This window comes from Ambystoma mexicanum, chromosome 7q, assembly GCF_040938575.1.
Source record: "Ambystoma mexicanum isolate Mex_15411 chromosome 7q, UKY_AmexF1_1, whole genome shotgun sequence".
Classification (NCBI taxonomy): domain Eukaryota; kingdom Metazoa; phylum Chordata; class Amphibia; order Caudata; family Ambystomatidae; genus Ambystoma; species Ambystoma mexicanum.
In genome coordinates, this window is record NC_090941.1 from 513,428,119 (window position 1) to 513,451,082 (window position 22,964).

The window sequence follows — 22,964 nt, forward strand, 5'->3', positions numbered from 1 at the left end:
GATGCAGGGAGACAATCAGCAGGACCGCAGCTGTGTTGACGAGGTTTGCAGGTCGCAGGTCTCAGGCGAAGATGACGGCGGCCATTACCATCTGGTGCAACCCTCATGGTTGTTAATGGCGCCGGGTGTCCAGTAACGCTGTTTAACGTTATTACAGTGCAGCACGGGCACCGTCCTGTTGTGTCCTCTAGCTAGGTCTTTTGTGTCCTCTATATAGGCCCACTAGCCAGACATCCCAAATCTAGGTGTTACCACATTCTCTGTTGCATCCTCAATCTGGGCCTTTCTCCCACCTGCTAAATATCCCAAAGCTAGGTATCAACACTTTACGGTTGTGAACAAAATTCTAGGCTTTCACCTACTTACCAGGCATTTCCAAGGTAAGTACTGTTGCAGCGCCCCGGCCTGGGCCTCCCCACAATCCCTGATAGCTAAAGTACAGGTACCCTTTGAGTAATCGCAGTGTCTCCAAGTCAGACGCTTCCACCCACCGTGGGTTCGGCATAACCCACCTAGCACAGTGCCCCAAATCTAGTTTGTTCCCACCTCCTCTGCTGTGTCCACACCCCAAGTGCTGCCCAGACACTCCACATTGGAGCCAGAAAAGAAATAGCAGTAAACGACTGAACCGCAAGGGTTTACATTCCCTGGTTCAACAAACACAATCTCACCAGCTACAAGCAACAAATAACCACAAACAGTGAAGACTGACCCCCAAGGAACAGGAAACTCAACAATCCAAAGAGGATGCCCACTCAAAGGAATATAACCTACAACCCAAACACCATGCCTCGCACAAGAAAGACAAAGAAACCAGAATGGACAACAGAAAAAATAAGGAAACCCCAACCGCGCGGGAAGGTGCCGATCAGCCAGATCCCACAACTCTGAAAAACTGGGTGAAGAAGAGGCTAGACAGCCCAAGGACACATATAAAGAACAGGGCAAAGAGAGACTACATTGCTTGCTACCTCTCCACTTACGACTGCTTGGTAAGCAAAGATAAACAAGCAACAACAAACCGTCAGGCAATAAGCGTTACTAATACAGACCTCACAGGGATGCCAAACGCAACACAACAGTTGATAAAGTACCCCAACCCACACTACACTGTGGACAATACCCCAACTAGAATCAGGGACAAACTGGAATCCATTACCCTCTAGAAGTCCTATATCACCAAAGTCTGGAACAAAGGATGGGCACCAGCACAACTGACAAGCCAGAACAAAACAAAACCAACCAACCCTACCATCAACCTAATCAGTCTACTCGATAAAGAGACTGACCACCAAATAGCGCTACCTCCCAACATGCACAACTAGGAGAGAACCACCAGCAACACACCCAACTTGACCGACAACACACCCAACTGAACCAACAATACAAACAACAACCGGAAGGAAATACAAACAAACTACATTGCAACCTTCTCAATGTTAGATCCATGGCAAAACACTCAATAGAAATCCATGACCTTCACGGTGAAAGAGGCACAGGCGTGCTCTTCCTTATAGAAAGCTGGTTATGAGACAACTACAAAGCCACCGCGAAAGAAGCCATACCAGAAAACGTTTAATTAATACACACAAATAGAAAAAACGGAAGAGGAGGCGGAATCGCAATCATACACAAAGAACACATTTGAGCATCTAAACTCATCACAACTCAGGTAGAAGACTGTGAATCCCTCCTCATCAAGAATGAACTCAATGACCAAACCAACATACTATTCCTCCTGATCTACAGAGCACCATCTTACAACCCCAACTTTGCAACAAAATTAGCAGATGCAGCTGCCATTTTATCAACCTACCAAAGCAACCTAGTCATACTGGGAGACTTCAGCATATGGTTCGAAAAAGAAAATGAATCCACAGCAAACTTACTCTGAGCACTCCTGGAAGCTTTGCATTTCAAGTAAATAGTAAATGGATCCACCCACAACGCAGGACACACACTGGATGCAATTTTCTGCAGAGAAGGCCTATGCTCATCTGCGCCACCTGCACCGATCTTATGGACGACCACTACTTGATATCATTCTACATCCCATCCCAAACCCGCCTAGTGTCCTAGAAAGGAAATCCTCCATGCCAGCAAGAAAAGAAACTGGAACAACCTAGACTTAGAGGCTCCAACAAACCGTCTAGACTTGAACCTCCTAAGCAGAAAACACACTCAACAGTTGGCTCACCAAGACCCTAGAGTAGCTGGCAACAGCAACAACATTCAAAGCGACACCCAAAAAAGTGGAAGCAAAATGGTTCACAGAAGAACTGAAAGAACTAAAAAAAAATAACTGCAAAATGGAAATAAAGTGGAGAGAACAATACAACTGACAAGAAAAAATAAAATACCAAAGACAGCTCAAACTATCAAATAAACAGTCATCAAAGTAAAAAAAAGTATTACATCACAAGAATACAATCGGCAAACAATCCACAGAAATAACTCTTCAAAATCATCAAAGAGATTTTAAAAAAGCATCTTGCAAGAATTCCATCATCCTGACACAAGCACTTTGTGACAACATCACCAACCAAGTGACATCAAAAATAGATACAATCTAGGAGGAAATAAACAGCCCGGGCAAATACAACCACAACTGCCAGACCACAGACACCAGACGAAACGCAGACTACAGCAAAACTCACCTTCCTAGAACCAATCACAGAAGAAAACTTTGCCACACTGATCAAGGACACCAACATTGCAGTATCCCCAAGGAACCCCTGCCCACTGACATCTTCAAAGGACTCCTCAACCACAGAACCCCAGCGACACACTTCTGGAACCTAATGAATCTATCATTCGAAAGAGGAATGGTACCGTTCACCTTCAAATCAGCATATATCAAACCACTGATAAAAAGGAATCAGAAAGTGGAGAGGACCTGAGTAACTAAATACTGATATCCAACCTGCCCTACCCAGCAAAGATCCTGTAGAACCATGTGTACAAGATCCTACTTAAATACATTGAAACAAATGGAATTCTCGACCGGTCACAAGTTGGCTTCAGACCAATGAGAGGAACAGTATCAGCACTCCTATCGATATGGGACTACCTGAAAATAAACACAGACAGTGACGCCCAATCGGCCCTCATACTACTGGACATATAAGTGTCATTTGACACAATCTATCACGCAACACTAATATAAAGACTGTTGGAATGTGGCATACAGGAATCCACACTAAAGTGTCTTACCTCATTCCTACAAACCAAACCGAAAGCACCTACCTACCCCTGTTCACCTCAAACACCAAAAATATATCCTGATGAGTCCAACGGGGATCCAGCCTCTCTCCTCTGCTTTTCAACTTATACATGTGCCCAGTGATGAAAATCATTCAAACCCACAGACTCACTGCCTACAACTACGCAGATGACACACAATTGATTATGTAAACAAACAGAAACTAGAAACAGAAAAACTGCCTCAACAACTGTCTCACAGACATCTACAATTGGATGACAACAAAAAAACCTTAAACTGAACAAAGCAAAAACGGAAATAATGCTCTCACCCACAGGATTTGACAGAGGGAACCAACAACTGGCTTGGCTGGTAGGCATGGGCATGCAACCAGAGAAAAACGATTTAGTAAATAACCTAGGAATACTCATGAACCACGGACTATCCCTGGAACTGCAAGTCAATGCAATCATCAGATAATGCTTCTTCCTCCTAAGACTACCCAGAGGAGTATTCCCCTTGCTCTCCTTTACTCACAGAACCCTTACAATCATATCCTTGATACTCACAAGAATTGTCTTTGCAACTAGCCTCTACCTAGGAATGCTGGAAAGACTCGCCAAGAAACTCCAAAGGGTGCAAATACAACAGCCAGCATCCTATTAAGACTAAACAGAATAGACCACATCACTCCAGCACTGAAAAGCCCACACATAATACCAGTAAAAAACACATCAAATTCAAAACACCCTGCATCGCCCGCAAAGCCTTGTACAGACAAGGAGCTGAATTCCATCAAGACAAGATTAGCCGGTATCGCCCAAGAAAAGGGACCTAAGATCCAACAATGACCTACAAATAGAGACAAAAGATTGCGGAAATAGGAAATTTGGCAGAACAGCATCCTCACGTCTAATTTCTAACCTCTGGAACACCATGCCCAAATAAATTAGAACCACTGAAGACCAAATCACCTTCAGGAAATGACTCAAAGCCTGGTTATTCAACAGACAATGACAACCGCAAAGGGACACCAGCAGCAATAACATCAGAGACAAACAGCTAGAGAGGAGGTGAGATGGGCCAACAAACCACAACCAAGAACGTGGGTAGATACCATCAAGAATCACACCAGAGGCTCCAACAAACCGACCAACTTACTAACCCACCCCTCCTTCCTGCTCCTCCAACATAACCTACACCACTACACCAGACATTGGGCTAGACACACTGCACATAAACACAACAAGAATCAATTCTATGTTCACACCCACAGTTGGGAACAAACTCTCAGGAACAAAACTCCCAGGGAGGTGTTACGTTTCGGCCTCAAGGTCCTTCAACTGCATCATTGCATTCCACTGCTTTGCGCTGGAAGCATAGCGTTTCAGCATCTGTTTGGAAAAGGCATCGGCTGCCATGGAGATTGTTTACAGTTAGGACTCACCCGGGTCACGTGACACGTTACGTGCACTCCATCAATGCACGCACACGGTAACCCCACCCCAAGGGGTTTAAAGTTGGTGTTCATGCAAAGTGCTGTGCTGCTAAATGTAGCGTTCCTCACTAACTTTATTTTGCGTCCTCTGGATTTCCTGATGGAAGACTTCCTTGCTTGCCATTGTGTTTTGACCCATGGAACCTCCCAGGTCTGTCTCTGTTTTCTCCACTGGTTTGTCCTGCTTACCTGGTACTCTGACCGCGGAATGTCCCTGGACTGCCTCAGTCTTCTCCACTGGTTTGTCGTGCTTACCTGGTACTCCGACTGCGGAACGACCCTGGACTGCCTCTGTCTTCTCCACTGGTTTGTCCTGCTTACCTGGTATTCCGACCGCGCAACATCCATGGACTGCCTCCTGCTCCCTCCTGTCTCCACTTGCTACAATCCTTGAGCCTGTAACCAGAGACAAGTGGTCCTTTGTTCACGTGAGTGGAAATTCCTATAACTTTATTCTGCATTCCATATTTACGAGTAGGGAGTTATCTACCTGCTAAAGCTATACTTCCTGCCATCTCTTACAGCCGCCTCAGTTTCTCCTTTGAAGTCAACCTTAGGAACCATTTTTTTTCTGATTGTAAACCCTATTCAGACCTGATCAGTTTTTCAACTCCTCGAGTACTGTGCATTTCGAACGCTCTGCTGGTTTATGAACCAACCCGTCACTAGTGCGTCCCTCGTGCCGCTCGGGTTAGTACCCCTTACTAATCTTCCTGTTTATTATTTTTTCCTTGTCGTTGTCTAGGACTGTCTAACTGGATATTTCCTAACTCCATCTCAAATCTACCTTCAGGTTAGTTAACAATACTAAACAAACCTCAGTTTAGAACCTTCTTCTATCAGTTGTTGAGATTATAATGGGGGTTATCATTTATAGGTCCTGCCATAGAATCAGAAAGCAATAATTAAAGTCACCACTACCTTTCCATCGGGTATTCACGAATCCTGGGTTTATTGGTGTAAAGAGATTCAACCAAAGATTATCGTTGTTAACTGTTTTATGTTTTCTTGCAGCATTGGTTTGGCGGTGCGCAAGTTCCCCGCTCTTTTGTGCGATCAACTCCTCTGTCTGTCCACTTTGGAATAGCAGAGAGGTGTATCGTAAAGAAGAGTGCCTCTTAGAAGAAGCCTGAATCTTTAATTCAGGGGTCTGGAGTACTGGAGATTGGCTAACACCTTGATTCCTACACTTCCTGCTGGGTCACTAACCATCGCCCGAGCTGACAAGTGTGGTGAGTAACAGTAGGTTCGAGAAACTCCCTGGTAGGTTTGAGGGTTATTAGGAGTTTGCGGACTCTTGGAAGGCCCAACACCTTCCCCCAAAAGAAACATAGACCCAGCCAGACAATCAGTACAAGGATAGAAGAAATCCACAGACATCTCAACGTCTCCTGGCTCGCAGGCCAGTTTTGTCCTGAAATGACATCATAGTGATGTCACAACCAGGGCCCCTCTCCAGAAAACCTATCGGCATACTGGATTGGTCATCAGGAGCCTAATAACCTATATAATCCCCTATATGAGTTATTCTACTGGCTCTCGCATGTCAGGTGGCTGGCCTGGTCATCCCCAAATTGCTACCTCTAAAGAATGTTGCAGTGTGAGGGTCTTCCCATTGGTTCTTGCCCGTTGCTATCCACACCTAGGAGTCTGAACTGTGATTGGCTAGAGCTGATCTCCCCAGGGCTGTTATCCGCAATTGTTCTCAGCTCTTCACGTACCTTCTCAAGGTAATAAGAATGACTATGTGTCTGCATTGTAAATTGTGTGCACCACTTTAGACTATGAGAGTGCTCGTTCATCTCATGCAGCACTTGTCTTATAGTGTAACATCTTGTTGCAAGCTTCTATCTGGCGGTTTGAGATCAGATTTCTTTCCCTGCTCTGGTTTCTATTCATTGTCTGAGTCGGCCAGGTCACATGTTCGGAGACCATGATTTGGAGCTTCTGCATCTCTGAATTATGAGGAATTATTTGCACGTATTGCAGCTGGTGTTACTGTCGTTCAGGGAATGGAATGTCGTTCGTATCTGCTGGCCTTGGAAGCGGGTCCTGTCTCAAATGTTTGCTCTCGTCCAGCCTGAATTTACCTCAGCTCAGCTCTTGCTGAGATGCTTGTGGCCTAAACCATCATGTGGTTCCTACGATGTCCATGCTATTCTATATTCTCGGTATGTTAGTCACACTGGGCTCTGTCAGGTCCCATAGGTGATCCTGCAGTTCCATAAGGTTAATTGCACATCAGCATCTGCAAGCGTCGTTCAGGATCTCTTGCTTCTTGCGGTTTCTGCATTGCTGCAATAAGCTAATGACAAAACAATAAAGCAATCACAATATGTATATGTATCTGTCCTCTAACTATAGAACTGTACGCTCATGTTCTTCGTGTATTCGAGTGTGTGTTTGTGTACCGATGTGCGGATGGCACGTGTGCTTTCTGTCTAACACTGCTACGTCAGTGTGTCTCTACCAATGTAAGTGGCTTGGATTTTCAGCGTTTTAGTCGATACTGTCAATTGAGGTTTCTTTAGTTGCAGCCTGATGCTCCTCATCCACTTTGGGGAAGATTTGTACCCCACCTGATCTGTAGGGCTAGCTGAGTAAGTACCTCTCAACATACTTATCGATTATTGGAGCACTAGGAATTGGTCCGAAATAGTATGGGCGTTCACGATATCTCCTGGCCTTCTTCCGCGACATGTACCTTATAGGAGGGGGAGGAGGGGGCGAATTTGCCCATCCCTCTTCACCACCATCTCCGAGATGCGGGAAGCACACCTAGAGTGTACCACCCCACATAGTGAATAAAACCTTCAACAACGCAAGCGCACACCAAGACACCTGATAGTCTTACAGCTATGGCCACCCGCAAGTCTGGATCCCTTATGGATGCTAACCAGTGCCCACAACCCACCCCATCATCACACAACACACTAACAGCAACACAAACATTAGCACACATCTGAGGCACTAAGTCATGCCCGTATGGTTACAAAGAACAAGGCCTCCAGCACCAACTCCCAGATAGAAAACATCACACACAGACGGCAGTTCCCCCTCGTTCTGAAACTATCCTCCCATCCTATCCTCACTAACCTCTCCACCCCCTCACTTGCAGAGTCATGCGAGCACCTGGAGACTGCCCCTCAGTGGTAGCGGTGCGCAGTATAAATCAACATAACATAACATAACATAACTGTGTATGATATCACTGGTCGTGTGCCCTTCTCAAACAGAGCTGGTGAAGAATCTAGTGGTTTTGCTTGAATAAGACCTCTTCTTAGACTCACGTTACGAAGATAGTGAAAGCCAGGTTATTTTCTTATTAAAACAATAAAAGGATATGCTGTTTCCTACTTTATAGAGGGAAAGAGAGAGCAGAACCAGTGGAGGATCTGTTCTCGTCATGGTTGGACTAAGAACATGGTTTCTATTTGGGCCTAGAGGCCAGCGGGTTGCAACACCTCCTAAACCTGCAAACATTTATGTTCACCCCACTTCAGCAACACCTGCTACAAACACCTGTAGACACAAACTACAAATGGTGCATTACTGTCTGGCTCTGATCTGGATGTGAACTCTCAGTGATGGCTACCAGGTGGTGCTGTGTCTTCTGTATCTTATTGGCTGAAATTATCTTTTCGACTCTCACATTACAAGTAGACATTTTTCAATGATTTTTCCAAAATCCAATATAAAATTGATGGTGTATTGAAAAACAACAAAGACAAGTGGCTGATTAAGTTAAACAGATGGATCCACTTGAGACTCACAGAGACGAGTGGAAAGGATTCACAGACACAATGTGCAGCATGGGAATTTGCCACCATTTTAAAACCATTCAAATGGCCAGCTCAGCTTGGAGGCTTCTTCAGATTCAGGGCTCTACGTGCAGACCGTCTTTCTATCAAATATTTCTATTAATATCCACGTACTTTGTCACAGTATTGTCGTACAGCCACGGGTCAAGCAAATCCTTTCCCCCCACACCACCCTACATACCACTGTTATCTATAACCTCCCCTTACATGACTTTCAAACTTAAGGTTAGTCTGTCTTTTTCACTCTTTTGCCGCCAACAAACTTCCCTCACGCTCCCTCACTACTCCCTCAAAGGTTATCTTGGCAGGTTTTGTGAATACCTCTGGCTCAGGATGTGAATACCTCTGGCTCAAGATATTTAGATTAACGTGAACAAAATGCTGTAAACCCCAGCGGCAGAATACCTAGCAATCTGTGATACATTCTGAATAATGTTTTCTTTGACTGTGTATGGAGTGTTTTGTTGGAAAATAATATGCTGGTTTACATCATTTTGTTTTATGTAAGTTACAGGGTTTTTTTATTGAGGTGAGGGACCAAGGTAACTTAAGTATAATCCCCTTGGATGTGTTTGCGCACAAAAGAACGAGGCATGTTCTATTCCCTGCTGTTCTATTCAATTACAGAGGAGCCTCAATGGGCGGCGTTCATAAGGGCAGAGCCGAAGAATGGAGCAGCGATGCCTTCCAAGCAGCGTATTGTTTTCCTGACAGACTTGAATCGGTTATGTATTTAAGGGGGATAAAAACAATGTGCATTTCAATTACCTTTTTTTGTTTTAAAAAAAAACAAAACAGAAACGCCTCGGGCAAATATTTTTCATGTACATTTCTGAAAAGGAATCTAGGTTCCTTTCAAAGCGCGTTGAAGGGATGTTGAGAGAACCTTGTGCTGAGAACCTTGTGCTGAACACGACACGTATTGAATTAGCTGCTATTGTCTGGGGGAATAAAAAGAGGCGTGTTCAGGCCTGCCCACGACAGTTTTCTAGGCAGCCAGAATTCGCCAGGATGTTTCTTTATATTCGACAACGTGCCTCTTCAGAGCGGCGTGACTGTAACCAACAACACCTATTTTGCAATGCCATTGAAAGAAATAATTATAGCTGTGGACCAAAATTCTCCGTACTGGCTCTTAAATGGGACTGAGGCTAAGTGGGCAATCCGACATCTTTGTACGAGCAGTGTTCTGGGCTCAGGAGCAGCCTGTTCAGAGGATGAGTGCACTATTATTCATGGGACCGTGCTTGTAGTAATAGGCCCAACTCGTTTTTCGTTTTGCTGTTCGGAATGCAGAATCGTTTGTCCATACTGCACGTCTTTTCACATAAACGCAACGTTATTTCTATTTGTGTTCATATTTTAATCGTATTCGTTTGTCCCCTCTCCCCTGCATCCATTATGGTGTGCTACTGTACAACTGCAAGAATACAGGAAAATACACAGACTAGCAGTGGCGGTTGTTGGGGCTTAAATGTTTTCCATGAAAATGCACAACCGATCAATCATATCGAGGGAGCACAAGCCAACCAAGAGGAGTGTTTGGGGGGGTATAATTCCCCCCCAAATTATTTTAAATATTGGGTTAAACTGGTGCATTTTACAACATACTTTCTATGAAAAAGTGGGTCAAACGCCAGACAGCTTGCATTCGGTTTTGTAGGGTAACACATGAGCAAATCAAATAGATGCAAGTCACCAACAGTGCAAAGGAGCATTGTCCAAATCATCTTCATGATGATTTTGCCCACAATAATTACCCACAATATATGGCAGTATAAAAAACATTTTGATGCCGGCTGAGCACATACATGTTCAGGCAGGCTGCACCAATACATGCCAACATTACTATTTAGGAATCTACTCCTGTTGGCTTTGCCAGTAAAACATGCTATGCCGCAATTAGAAAATATAATCAGACCACCTGCACCAATGCAGACCATTTAAGACCCCAAAATAGCATTCATTGCGATTGCTTTAATCTTGATGCCCATGGAAAAATGGCATGCCAGAGTCAGAAAACGTAACCAGACTGCCTTTAGCAATGTAGGCCAGTCTATCCACATAATATTTTTCATGATTGCACATTCAGTGCTACAGTACTCCAGCCTGCATCCCCAATGGTCCATACAAGGCTGGAGAAGCAATACCACCCTGGCCTTGAATGGTCCATTGGACATGCACGCTGGTGTTGACAAACTCAGTTCAAGGCAGGCCAGGAGCACTCCCTCAGCTGCTTGCTAGTGTTTTCACTGGGTTGACGGCACATCCAGAATATATTTCACATTTAAAATGCATCATATTCGATTCCCCATATCTTTATTGGGCATTTTTTCTCTGTAAAATCTCTCGATGTGTGCCTTTTTTGATTGGTTTTAGGTTTTTTAATATAAGATTAATATCAAGTTTCTGTATATTGCTTCATGCTGGCGTCCGCCCACTTCTTAGTGCTGTCAGAATGTGTGCTCATTTTACCAAATGTAAGGGTGCACAATTCCATAACCTCTGAATGATGAAAGGCTGAGCCATGGTTTACGGTGTCAACAAACCGTACGCACAAATGTGTATCATTAGCCCCTTTATGACAAATTTTGAGGTTTTTAAAGTAGGATCCTGATCATGGAATGTCAAGAGAGTGAGGTCTAATATTAAGTGCTCAGCTAGCACAGGCAACCTCCACACTGTCAGTGTCACCAGCAGCTCCCACTATTCCTACACTTGTTTTGCAGTGCTTCCATGTGTTATTCATACGTTATCACTTATTCCAGAAGGTTAACGTTTTATGCCAGAAATGTTGGATAGAATTCTGCAGGACAAACAGCAGTCTGGCAAAGACACCGGACGTTCACATCAGGACTTGGAAAACCTCCCCTGGTGTAGCCCTCTTCCTGCAAGGTGAAAATCCATGAGAGACCACCATGGAGATTTAACTTATTTCTGTAAAAAATGTAGATCTAACCAAAAGAATACATTCAGTATTACAAACTTTATGATGATACATAAGAGCGCAATGACTGGTCAGAGCACAATTTGGCAGTCTCTAAAAGTCTTCTCAAGAGGCATGTTATGTTGGCATGTAGCAGTTATGAAGCAGGAAAAGGGAAGGATTTCAGAGTTAGAGAAAAGTAACTAAAAAATAAATAGGGCATGTATGTTAATGACAGAGAAACACATAGAGATGAAAGAACAATAGATGTTGATATGAGATAGATAAGTATAATAAAGAAAAAGAAAAAACAACGCAAACCATATTTAGCCTCAAGCAACTATAATGGTACAATAGACATGCGCAGTCGCCTCCTGGCACACAGAACAAAGACATCAGATCATTTCAACTAATGTTTGTGGCAGCAGAATAAACACAATTCGTGCAATGAGATATAAAACATTAGCCCGAAATATTTTAGACCTGATCATGTAGAATGTGTCAGAAGATGTCAAGACAACACTATAAACAACAATTTGTATCCGTTTTACACAGAAGTAAAAAAAAGGTAACAGTCTGGTGCAGTGATAAACATAAGTTACAAAAATGCATGTCTGTAGAGCTTTATGTTGCAGAATACATTTGTCTGTATGAAGGGCGTTCTATATTATGTATGATATGATAGGGTACATACCCGGATATTTCCTAAGCGCGGATCCGGGGATAGAACCTTTGTTGCTTTGTGTCATTTTGCTTCCAAGGCGAGCACGTTGCCCCCGAGCTTTCCTCCCGAGATTGCATCAGGGCCACTCATAAGCAGACTACACACTGTTCAAAAACAGTCCAGATACATGGAAGCATCACATGACATACTGCTGAACACTAAGGGCCTGAATTACAAAGCGGTTTGTTTTCAATGGGATTGTGCCGTTGTAAAACGCTTTTGTAACGCAGGACGTAAGTGCCAAATGCTTCCCTGCTGATCCTTTATGATATTCTAACCACCCACTGCACAATTTAACTTGTAAGCTCGTATTTTGCCATGTTTACACTGTATGTTCAGAATTTTGTGAAGAAAGGGCAGTATTTTTTAGAATGTGATTTCTTGAAGTATATTTCCGTAGGGTTCTCATTCTTTCTCTATTTACGCTGACTCTGGAGAGTGTCTAGCACATTTTGCAGTCACGTGCATTGAACACAGCAACGCCATGACAAAGGCAAGCCTGCCGACTCCTGCCTGTGCCTGGACCATGCCAAGATCCCAAAATGATCCACAATCTTGATCCTTGCACTGTTTTGTGAAAGGTTACAACTATTTTCTTTCAAGAAGGCCCTCAAAACCTGGATCCCCTCCAACCTGCAACCCTGCCGCAACCCTTCACACACATGCACAGGCATGAAGCTGTTAAACTCCCTGCTCTACTGTCTCTCCAATTTAGTTACTTTGCTTTAACCCTCTATCTTTCATCTGGGCCCCTTTTCCAGCCCTCTCACTCTTTTTTGCCCCTTTGCCAATGCTCCCCCCACTCCATCAGAATAGCCAAGGTATAAGGCCCCGAGGAGTCTTGTGGGTGTCCAGCATCCCCCATCCCCTACTTGGAAGACCTTCGAAAGTGGGATAGGTATTGCACCTGCATGGGTTTGAGAGCGGGTAATGTGTCACACTTGGACTATTCCCTGAGGGTGGGCAATGTGTCGCACCTGGATAGATTTGGGGGTGGATGTGTTACATTGTCCTGGGGTGGGCAATCTATTACTCTTGAATGCTTTCTGTGAGTGGGCATTTTCTCTGCATTTGAAGTGTCTTGGTGTGGGTAATGTATGGGAGATGTACGGAATTGAGAGTGGGCAGCATATCGCACTTAGAAGAACAATGAGAGTGGGAAATATAATGCACTTTGATTCTTGTGGGATATATTGACCCACTCAACGGCACTGCACCACATCACCAAGCTGCATTTTCGCAAGAAACAGCAACCTGGCTGCACTGGCTCCTGTGCGCACCAGGACCTCAAAACGGCATTTTGGCAGCAACAAAAAAATGCCCGCACCATCCTGCTTAGCACACTTCAGGCAAGGGAGCTGCCAAACCAAATTTAAAGAAAGAAATGCTAGCAGTTTTGAACACATGTGGAAAAATGGGCTTTGCTGACTGAAGAAAAATTGTCCTGTTTAAAAATAAATTGTTGAATAAAAGCCTGCTTACTTAGCAATGTAAAGGGATTATGCTAGTGGTGATAATACACACATAGGCTATCTTCTTTCATGGGTTGTTTTAATTCAGGACCGAACATAAGAAATAAAAGAGTTTAAAACACATGGGCTGGATTTGCAAGCTCTCAGAAAAACCAGCCATTCCAGTTGCCTGCCATGAAACTTCGCCAAGGAAGGGAGACATACCATAAATCCAGAACACGTAAGTGAAAATTGCCAGCTTGAAAAACGTTGAATGGGCCAGGACAAAGCAGGTTCACATGCTCATCAGACATTCGTCTGTGCTCCAGGCTCGGACAATGGAAGTCCTGGGACACTAACCTGGCAAGTGTAACAGCAATACAACCTTCAATTAAGATGGGAAACCCTCCTTGCCTTGAAGGAAATGACAGTTGCTTGCAGTTGGAGAAAGAAAAAAGGGATCTAGTGACAATGGACTGCCTTTTGGTTACAAAGACTATCTTATAAAGAATCTTTAAGCTCTGCAGCAAGAATTAGTAAAAATTTAAAAAGTATGCAGTTTCAAATCTAATTTTACGTGCTGTCTTTTAAAACTTGGTAGAACTCATTGCCGCATGGGGAACAGAAGTTACAAAATATGACAGATTCCAAGGAAAGTATTAATGTTGCAAACATAAAATTGTGTCCATACATCCCTGGGGAAAAGTTGCATCTGCATATAAAATTGTGGAATTTCAGGCCAAATCCTTCATGTTTAAAATTAACAAAATGTATCAGAAAGGCGAAACAAAGTCGCATAGACCTGAGGATTGGACTGATCTGTGCTGCACATAATATGTAACCTGTGGGTATAGTTTGCCAAGAGATTGCAATTGAAGAAATGTATGTTTTTGGCAAAATCGATTTTCAGTAAAGTAAATGTGGGACTTTCTGGACATTGTAAAACTCACCTCATAAACCTGACATCATTCCCTTAGAAATCCAACCAGTTCAGAGCAAAGCGGAGACTAGCACCCTTGTCCAAACCCTTTGCTAGGGGTGTGTTTAGGTAAGCCTGCCCTAGTCATATACTTGGATGATGTCACTAGGCATTATTATTAAGAGTCCCTGACAAGACCCTAGACACAAACTCTTCCTGATTCCTGCGCTGTGTTCCTGTACCCGTAATCTTGCAGATCCAGACCCATACTACAAGGCCAAGCATTGCTGATCCTACTCCAAGATCCCAACTACGATGCCAAGCATTGCTGATTCTGCTCCAGCAAAGGCCTCAAATCCTCAAAACCACTAAAATTCCCAAATAACCAAAGGGAAAAACTGTGGTACTTTTGGCATCCTGATCCAGATTGGCTTGCTACCACTCACTGCATGCTGCTGCCATCCTGCTATCCTGATCACCTATATTATCCAGTAACCAGAATTGCCAGTCCAGAAGTGCTACCCGGTATCCAGTCCATGCCCAGCTGATCTTGTCCCACTGATTTTTTCCAGCTGTACTTTGTTAGACCAGATACGTGTGATGACCAGAACCGCTCACAGTCCAAAACCCAAAACTAAAAAGTGGACTGTGAGTATCAATAGGAACCATAGAAAACCATAGTATACCTTGCCTTGCCTTGTCCTTAGTTCCCCTCTCTAAGTCATCCTATCCTTATCCTGATAACTTGTAATATTGTCAGAATTATTCTTGAAACCCTGCCATTGATTACTAGTGCTAGTGCCACCTGTTTTAGTAATTTTGTCTTGTAAAATCCTAAACTATTAATCCTATTTTAAGTGATCGGACTGGTTCTGCCAGGGCGGGCTCTGGGGAACTAGGGTTGAATTCACGAATCAACCCTGGAGCTTAATGTGTTCCTCTTTGGTATCCTAGCCTGAATGCTCTAGTGTAGAGTAAAACTGTTCCTGTCAAAAATGATTTCCTTTCCTTTTTCACCGCTCCATTTTACTCAAAACACGCCTTTCTAGATTTTGCATAACTCACTCAATTACCAGCTAGAGACCTAATTTCACTTCCATATTGTACCTATGATCTTTAGCTACACCCCAACACAAAAAACGCATTTACACTATTTCACCCGTTTTTATTAAAAACCATTTTGGTAATTTCAGGCGGGATTTGCAAAGTTTGCCAAATTCCCAACGTGTTATTTGCTGCAACATGTTTTAAAACCTGCCACTCATATTCAAACTGTATGCTCTTGGTTATACATTGCTTGTGAATGTTTGTGCTTCTACATGGTTGCTGTAGTGAGGAATAATATTTGTTTCAAGGTTTTCACACACATTCATTGATTTATTCATCCATTTCCGAGTGTCATTTTAAGCATTGCCAGGGTTTAAAATCCGTTTTTCTCTCTTGTTTGGGGACGGAAGGTCCGATTCCAATTCTGTTTACCATTTGTCATTCCTGATTACCTGCTGTTTCTTCAAATCCATTTAGAATTGATTTATTGTGGGTTGAGGGAACATTGCAGGGAGAAATTCTAACTCAAGTGCTATCTTGCCTAAAATCAAAAAGTGCTCCTATTCCCTGGTGTTTTGTAGATGTGTCAATCGAAGGTTAACTAAGTGCATTGCTTACATTCCTATTGTTCTTATCACCCCATTGGTGATTGCTGCCCCATATTAAAAATGGTATGATTTCTTTTGAATTTTAAAATAAATAAATACATATTACATTTGATCAACCAGCCTGGTTCATGGTCCATTGCGACGCGGGGAATTTGAAAAGGGGGTGTTTTATGAGTGGTGTACCATCTCAATATTAAATCTAATTTAAAAACATAAGCATTTCAGTTGTGCGCTGCATACTGGGCCGAGACTAAGGTGTGCATCGCCTGATTGAAATCCTTAACACATTTGGGGGCTCGAGTCCGGGGATTGATTGGGTTACCACCCGTGACAGTCTAACACAGCAGACTAACCTGCAGGGTAGTAATACTTTATGTGGATAGAATACTGTTTTACACTGTACAAGCACCCCCCAAAGCAAATACTCTAAGTACCAGGTCTCTAAAAGTTAAATTAAATCAACCCTGAAATAATTAATAAAGAAAGAACATTTCCAAAATGGCTGTTCCAGTAGAGATCAAGATGGCAAGGGAGCACCTTCTGCACAAGCTATTTGTCAGAGGTGAGTGGCCGGAACAGGATGAGAAAGTCTGGCTACAAGACATAACCCAACAGGTCACTGCCATGGACCTGGATACACGGCAGGACAGTGGCCTTTTACACCAAGCTCTGAGTGAGCTATATATGACCCCAAAAATTAAAGAAGAGCAAAGCAAAATTGCCAGAATCACGGCCTACATGTATCTCCACACGAGAGTGATGCGGGAAAGCAGGAGCAAAATGAAACTCTAGCACAAAATCAATCTGAACTGTTAATTAAAATCCAGACTGATTTAAGTTTAGCGGAACAAAATTTAGAAAAGAGCCAAGAGTTGGTGGTAAAATCTGCAAGCTACATCATAAAATTAAAAGAGGAGTTGGCTTGCCAACAGCAAAATAATGCAGACCAAGAGGCCCAACTAGAAGCAGCAAAAATAGAGTGTCAGCAGAAGGTTGACTCTCTAGAAGAGAGTCAAAAGAAGCTGACTCAACAGTTAACCTATAACAGGTGCTGCTCAGGACAAATAACCATGTTGCAAAATCAGATAGATGAATTGAAAGAGGAAAATAATAAGTTAATCTTGAGAGACCTCCACTCTCAAACAGAATTTGTTGAAGAGAGCCAGAAATTCTATATCATCAAAAAACAAAGAGATGAACTGGCTGAACAGAGGTGCACTCTAAATCATGAGGAAGACGCCCTAGGCCAGGAAATAAGCAAGTTAAAAACCGAGTTAGAAGGAAGCGAGTTAGCCCTTCAGGAGCTAAAGGAACTGAAAACAGAGTATGGGAAGCTACTGGAGCACGCCAGACGGGTAGAGGGTGATCTAGAAGAGAACACCCAAACCAAAGATGCTAAAACTCAGGAGATGAGTCTCCTGCAGCAGAAAGTGTCTCAGTATTTCCAGACCATACAGGAAGTGCAGAGAGACAATGAGGCTCTCTGTGAAAAGAATGATGGGCTCAACAAACGAGTGGCGGCGCAAGAGTGGGTCATAGAGGCAAGTAAAACCTTGATAGCTGAACATAAAGTTCAGATCTTTGCTTCTCATCTAGAAGCAGGGGCGGAAAATGAGAAACTAGCAAGGTTGGAGCAAGAGGGTGCTAGATGTAATCTTAACTGGAGAGACCCCGAACAGGCAGAGAGGGACATGGTAACTCCGGATCATAGTATAAGGACCTCTATGTTAAGGGACTCCAACCCATTTAATGCTGTGAACACTGCCAGCTTCATGTCTACCAGTTCACATGAGCCAGAAACCATGAGGCCGGTAGAATTCAATAGACCCAGCATGATGAACTGACAGGTCAGCGCGCCACAGAAATTGATGGAAGGGCGTCCCTGTATAGTTACCCAAACATTCAGTCTGATGTCTCTGACAGGGAAGTCTTCTATGAGGGGAGGGTCAGGGAATTAGATCCACCAAAATATAATTTTCCAAGGGACCAATTGGTCAAATTTCATGAAAAACCCAATTAAATGAGGCCCAAAAAGAACATCCTGAAGAGCTCTACCCATTTAGGGCAATGGGGGGAATACTCTGCCAACCCTGGGAGTAGGGAGGAGTCAGAAGACTACTCTCCTGTGCCCCACAGGAGTGGAGAAACTAGGCCCCACCATTCTGTGAGCCCCTCTCAAGCTCACAGAATCCGGGAGGGCCTAGATGATCATGAGGGACCTCAGCTAGTAGCGCCTCTGAGCCTGAGAGCGAGTGGACTTGGGTGACTAAGCCAAAGAAGGCCAACAAACTCAAGCGAGTTATGAAAAAAGACCCCATTAGGCAGATTAAGGCCCTTAGGAGTGTCATAACCCCCTACCATAGAAATGTGAAATATTCTGTTTGGGAACACCTGGAGCTTTATGAGCAGATGATGGACACTTTCCAAATGAAAGACAACCAAAACGGTATTGAGTATGTGAAATGGACGTTCTCCCCTGAATACTCGAGTTTCTTTGCTGGACTGGAGGACCAGAACCACTCAAGATGGTCCACCTACAGGGCGGCCATCCTGAAACACTTCTCCGCCCACCGAAACCCCCAGGAGGCCCTCAAAGCAGCCTACAATCTGCAATGTGGGGAAGATCAGGCCCCATGAGAGTTTGTACAGGAGCTCAAACGTGCCTTTGCCCAGACAACTAGGAGGGTGCACACAGATAGCAGGGAGTTTTTAACCACCTTCTTTCATGCACTCCCCAAGTATATTATGACCCAGCTGGTGAGAGACTTCCATGAGAAAAGGACTCTGGACTGGGTCATAAAGAAGGCGACACACATTTATGAGGTCCAAAAACCTGCAGAAAATAAAAATCTGAATAAAACCCCAAACCAGCCAACAACCCTGCTGCTGCAAAAGCGGTAGAGGTAAAAGTTGCCCCCATGTTAGACTTAGAGATGGGGGAGGCTAAAAAAACACCTGCACAAAGTCAGCAGAATCCCAGACCCATAAGGCCTTCTGGCCAGTCAAAAAAAAAGTGGCAGTCAGAAAGGTAATCCCACTAATGGGACTCCTAACTCCCCTGATTATATCAGCCCCCAATACAAGGGCAACAGACCAATCCTGGGGTATGTATGGACTCCCCCAGCCCAAGGGGGGATCCAACCAGGTAAGTGCTGCCCCAGGAACCTTCCTTCCTAACTTCCCTCATGAGGGCAGGAATTCCCCAAATGCCGGGTTAAGCTTATTTCCTTGATACCTACAAAACCCCAACCTGCAGGATAACCCTCCTTTCATTCCCAGCTTTCAGGAACCCAGACAACCCAATCCGGGAGAGGAGAGGCCCAGGGTGGAGGGTTACAAAAATCCGCCATATCCAGGGTACTATGGGAGAAGGGATAGTTACCCTTCCCGTGATCCACCTTGGGTTGACCAGAGACCGATGTACCAGCCAGAACGGGTATCCCAACTGGAGCGCCTGGTCCCAAACCTAACCCAGGATCTGAGACGCATGTTCAGGGCTCAACAGAACCCTCAGACAAACATAGCGACTCAGAACCCCACAAACCAAGGATCTGGCAACTCAGAACAATGACAAAGTGAGAACCCTGACAATTCACTGGTTAGAGAGGAGGAGGCACGGGGGGTGCAAAGCCCTAGAGGAAGCTTCCGTCCTCACTCGTGAAAGGCCCTTGAACACCCAGGACAGCGGAACCAAAATCTCCTGCCCCCAAAAACCTGCCACCCAAGGAACAGAGGGCGGGTAGGAGAAATAAAGAACCCAACAAGTCCCATTTTGTGGAGGAAGTTAGTGTCCTCCAATTTGAAGAAGAGGAATCCTCAGAGGATTCTGGGGAAAAGATCTTCTCCTTCAGGGAAGAGGGGACTCCTCCCAAAGAAAAATGGGTCCCAAGGGATTTAATGAAGACTGGGTGGGAGTGGGGACTGATTCTGAATCGCCCATCCTAGAACCCCAGAATGAGCATCGAGAAGACATAATTTTAGAAGGGGGTTCCCAAATTCCCCGAAGCAATTCTGGTGACTGCCTCCAAAAAGGGGGGGCAGCCGAGAATCAGAAAAGCAGGAGCCCGAAACTCCTTGAATCTCAGAGTGCAACATTTTTCTTTCAGAAAACAACTCTTTTTTAGCTTCCTGCCTACTATTGTTCTTCCTGTTTGGTAGCTTGCTCATCAGCGCCATGATGCCTTCGGGCGACCGAGTGCTTTATAAGTGAAGGTAACATAACAGATTCCCAAACTCCTGCACAGACTTATACCCAAACTACCCCTGTGTCGGACTCATAAGTAAGGAAATTGACTACCCAGCTTGCCCAGAATGCCCATTACCTTTGCCCATTGGAGGAGAAAGAAGGTGATTCTACACCTCAGTCAAAGTGCAAGGGCAAAGTGCAATTCCAGCACTGGTGGACACTGGATCCCTAGCCACTGTGCTGTCAAAAAGGGCCTTTGAGCAGCTAAATTCAGGAAAGGGGAAGAGATACCAGATCTCTCACCCCTCTTCCTGGACAACTCCAGAACTTCGATGGGAATGAAATTCCTGTTGAGGGGACTGCAGATTAGGAAATAAAAATTGGGCGACATAAGGTGAAACACCCTGTCATAGTCGTAACTCCGGAGGCCACACCCAGTCTACTATGGAATGACATCCTGCAAAGAATGTCCCCCTTAATAGAGTGTGTGAACAAGGTCCTCTGGACCCAGACTAGCACGCCAATAAAATTCAAACAGAGTGTCAACCATGTTAGTTTAAATGGCACATGCCACATGGTTGAACAAAAATCTGATCATATTGGGTTTCATTTCCAGAATAACCAAATACCTGACCTGACAGTAATGTAGGACAACAAACTGGTGAAGGGAACTCCTCTTCATTCCTGAAAATCAACCTTCCTTCCAGTTTCAAGTGGCATTCTACAATGGAAGGAAATTCTTTGAAATTCTATACTACTTTACAATCTGAAAACCCCAATTCCATAGTCAAAAGTGATGAGGAACCAGTTCAAAGTTTAGCTAACATCATGAAAATTAGAGAACAGTTATTCCTCCCTATTCAGTTAAATGAGGGGAAGGAATCTGTTCTCGCCCGAGTGTGCATGAACAACGGTAGGAGCTTCATCAGCGAAGTGTCATATTCCTGCCCCTAATGACCCCAGCCCTCCAAGATGTCAGGCTGGAGCCAGGCCACGATCACCTACATGGCCCTCAAGGGCCTCTTCATCCCTCCAAAGACCCACTTGGAGTATGACTTGGCACTTGTGGCACCGGACTCACTCACTCCCATAGGATAACATTGGGGATTGGACATGTAGTGCATTGATATGGACAAGATGGATGCCCCACTCACTCCCATAGGATAACATTGGGGATTGGGCTTGTAGTGCATTGATGGGGACAAGATGGATGCCCCCACATATTTCGGTTCCCAGAACCCATGTGCAGTCTAGTGTTTTGGGTGTCGTTCAGCCCAGAGACACCTGGGATACCCAGAGACTAATTAAGCCACGCCCAAGCTGAGAAACATGCTTTGTGTTTTCTGCACCTACAGCGTGACACTCACCGTGTTCAGATCGGTCTCCAGTAGGTCTGCATCTTTCTTCTGCGCTCAGCTCCTGCAAGAACAAGAACACCATTAGGAACAGCCTTACCTTGCGGCGCTTCTGCCCATCATTTATCGCTTCTTCTGTTCTGCGGGCATCTTCGGCTGTGTCATTCCCATCCCTGCACGGCGCTTCCCAAGGAAAAGGGAAAAGAACAGAAAAAAGGCATTAGTAAGCATTCAGCAAATCTTCGCTTATTTTTAAAGACTGTACGAGCTTCAAACGCTTATCTGAATCCCAGCCGCTCTAGGGGAACTCTGTCTCCGGAACTTCTCATCCATCTGCAAGAGGGAAAAGACACTTCAGATGAGCGTGGAAACATCTAGAGGCGCTGCATACCGCGCTTACTCATCGCATTTGTTCTTCATAACGGGCATCCACGCTGAAAACGTTGCGGCACCTAAAAGACACAGAAAAAGAACTCAGTTCAATACAAATATGAAAGGGTCGCATCACGCATCGCACTCTCACTCACCTTCAGTACTACTCATCTCAACAGCACATCGCCATCCCCGGACGCCCGCCATCAGCTAAGGAAGGAAAGGAACGAAGTTAGAGAACTGTTCAAAAGACTCATTATACTTACCTGTCGGACTCTTGCCAGTGAAGTAACTAGGCAGCAACGAGCCCGCATCAATCAAAGCGCCCCTGCCCTGAAAGCAGGATGGAGAGCACACTTTCCAAGAAAACAAGGTGATCTGTGGATCAAAGGGAAGGGTTGGACCCCGGGGAAGAAGGGGTTCAAGCACACAGAGACAATAGGGAGTTAAACTCTACCAATCCTGTGTTTCAGGCCCAGTCTCCAGTCAAGTTGACTCCAGGGAAGGGTTTGAGGTCATAAGAGGTCAGAACAGGCTGAGTGATGTCCCAGTGGATACCAGGTGAGCGTTACAGAACACAAAGCCTCACATCAAAATCCACCTGGGCGTCATGGAAACGTCAGAAACCGACCAGTTAGCCCACATGTTGGGGCAGCTACGTTCCCAAGTACATGCAGCCAGGAAGGAGACCAACACCCTGTGGAGAGAGCTGATAGTAGCCAAAGAACGCACTGATGATTTAAGCCGGCAACTTCTCCAGTCACAAGCAGGGCATGCACCATTGCCGGAAAGTGTGCCCTCGATGCCAGCACCACCAGCCAATCCCGTTCAGATAACCCTTCTTGGGACAGTTCC

At 44.6% G+C, this 22,964-nt stretch overlaps 1 protein-coding gene across 1 annotated transcript in view; it reads left to right on the forward strand.

Moving 5' to 3' along the window:
- The first annotated feature begins 818 nt into the window (after window positions 1–818).
- The window catches only part of LOC138528063 (cingulin-like), a 124,983-nt gene continuing 102,837 nt past the window's right edge, over window positions 819–22,964 (forward strand). The window contains exons 1-2 of the mRNA XM_069639506.1: window positions 819–992; window positions 17,024–17,823. Coding sequence (XP_069495607.1) covers window positions 819–992; window positions 17,024–17,823 — 974 coding nt within the window. The remainder of the gene's footprint in view (window positions 993–17,023; window positions 17,824–22,964) is intronic.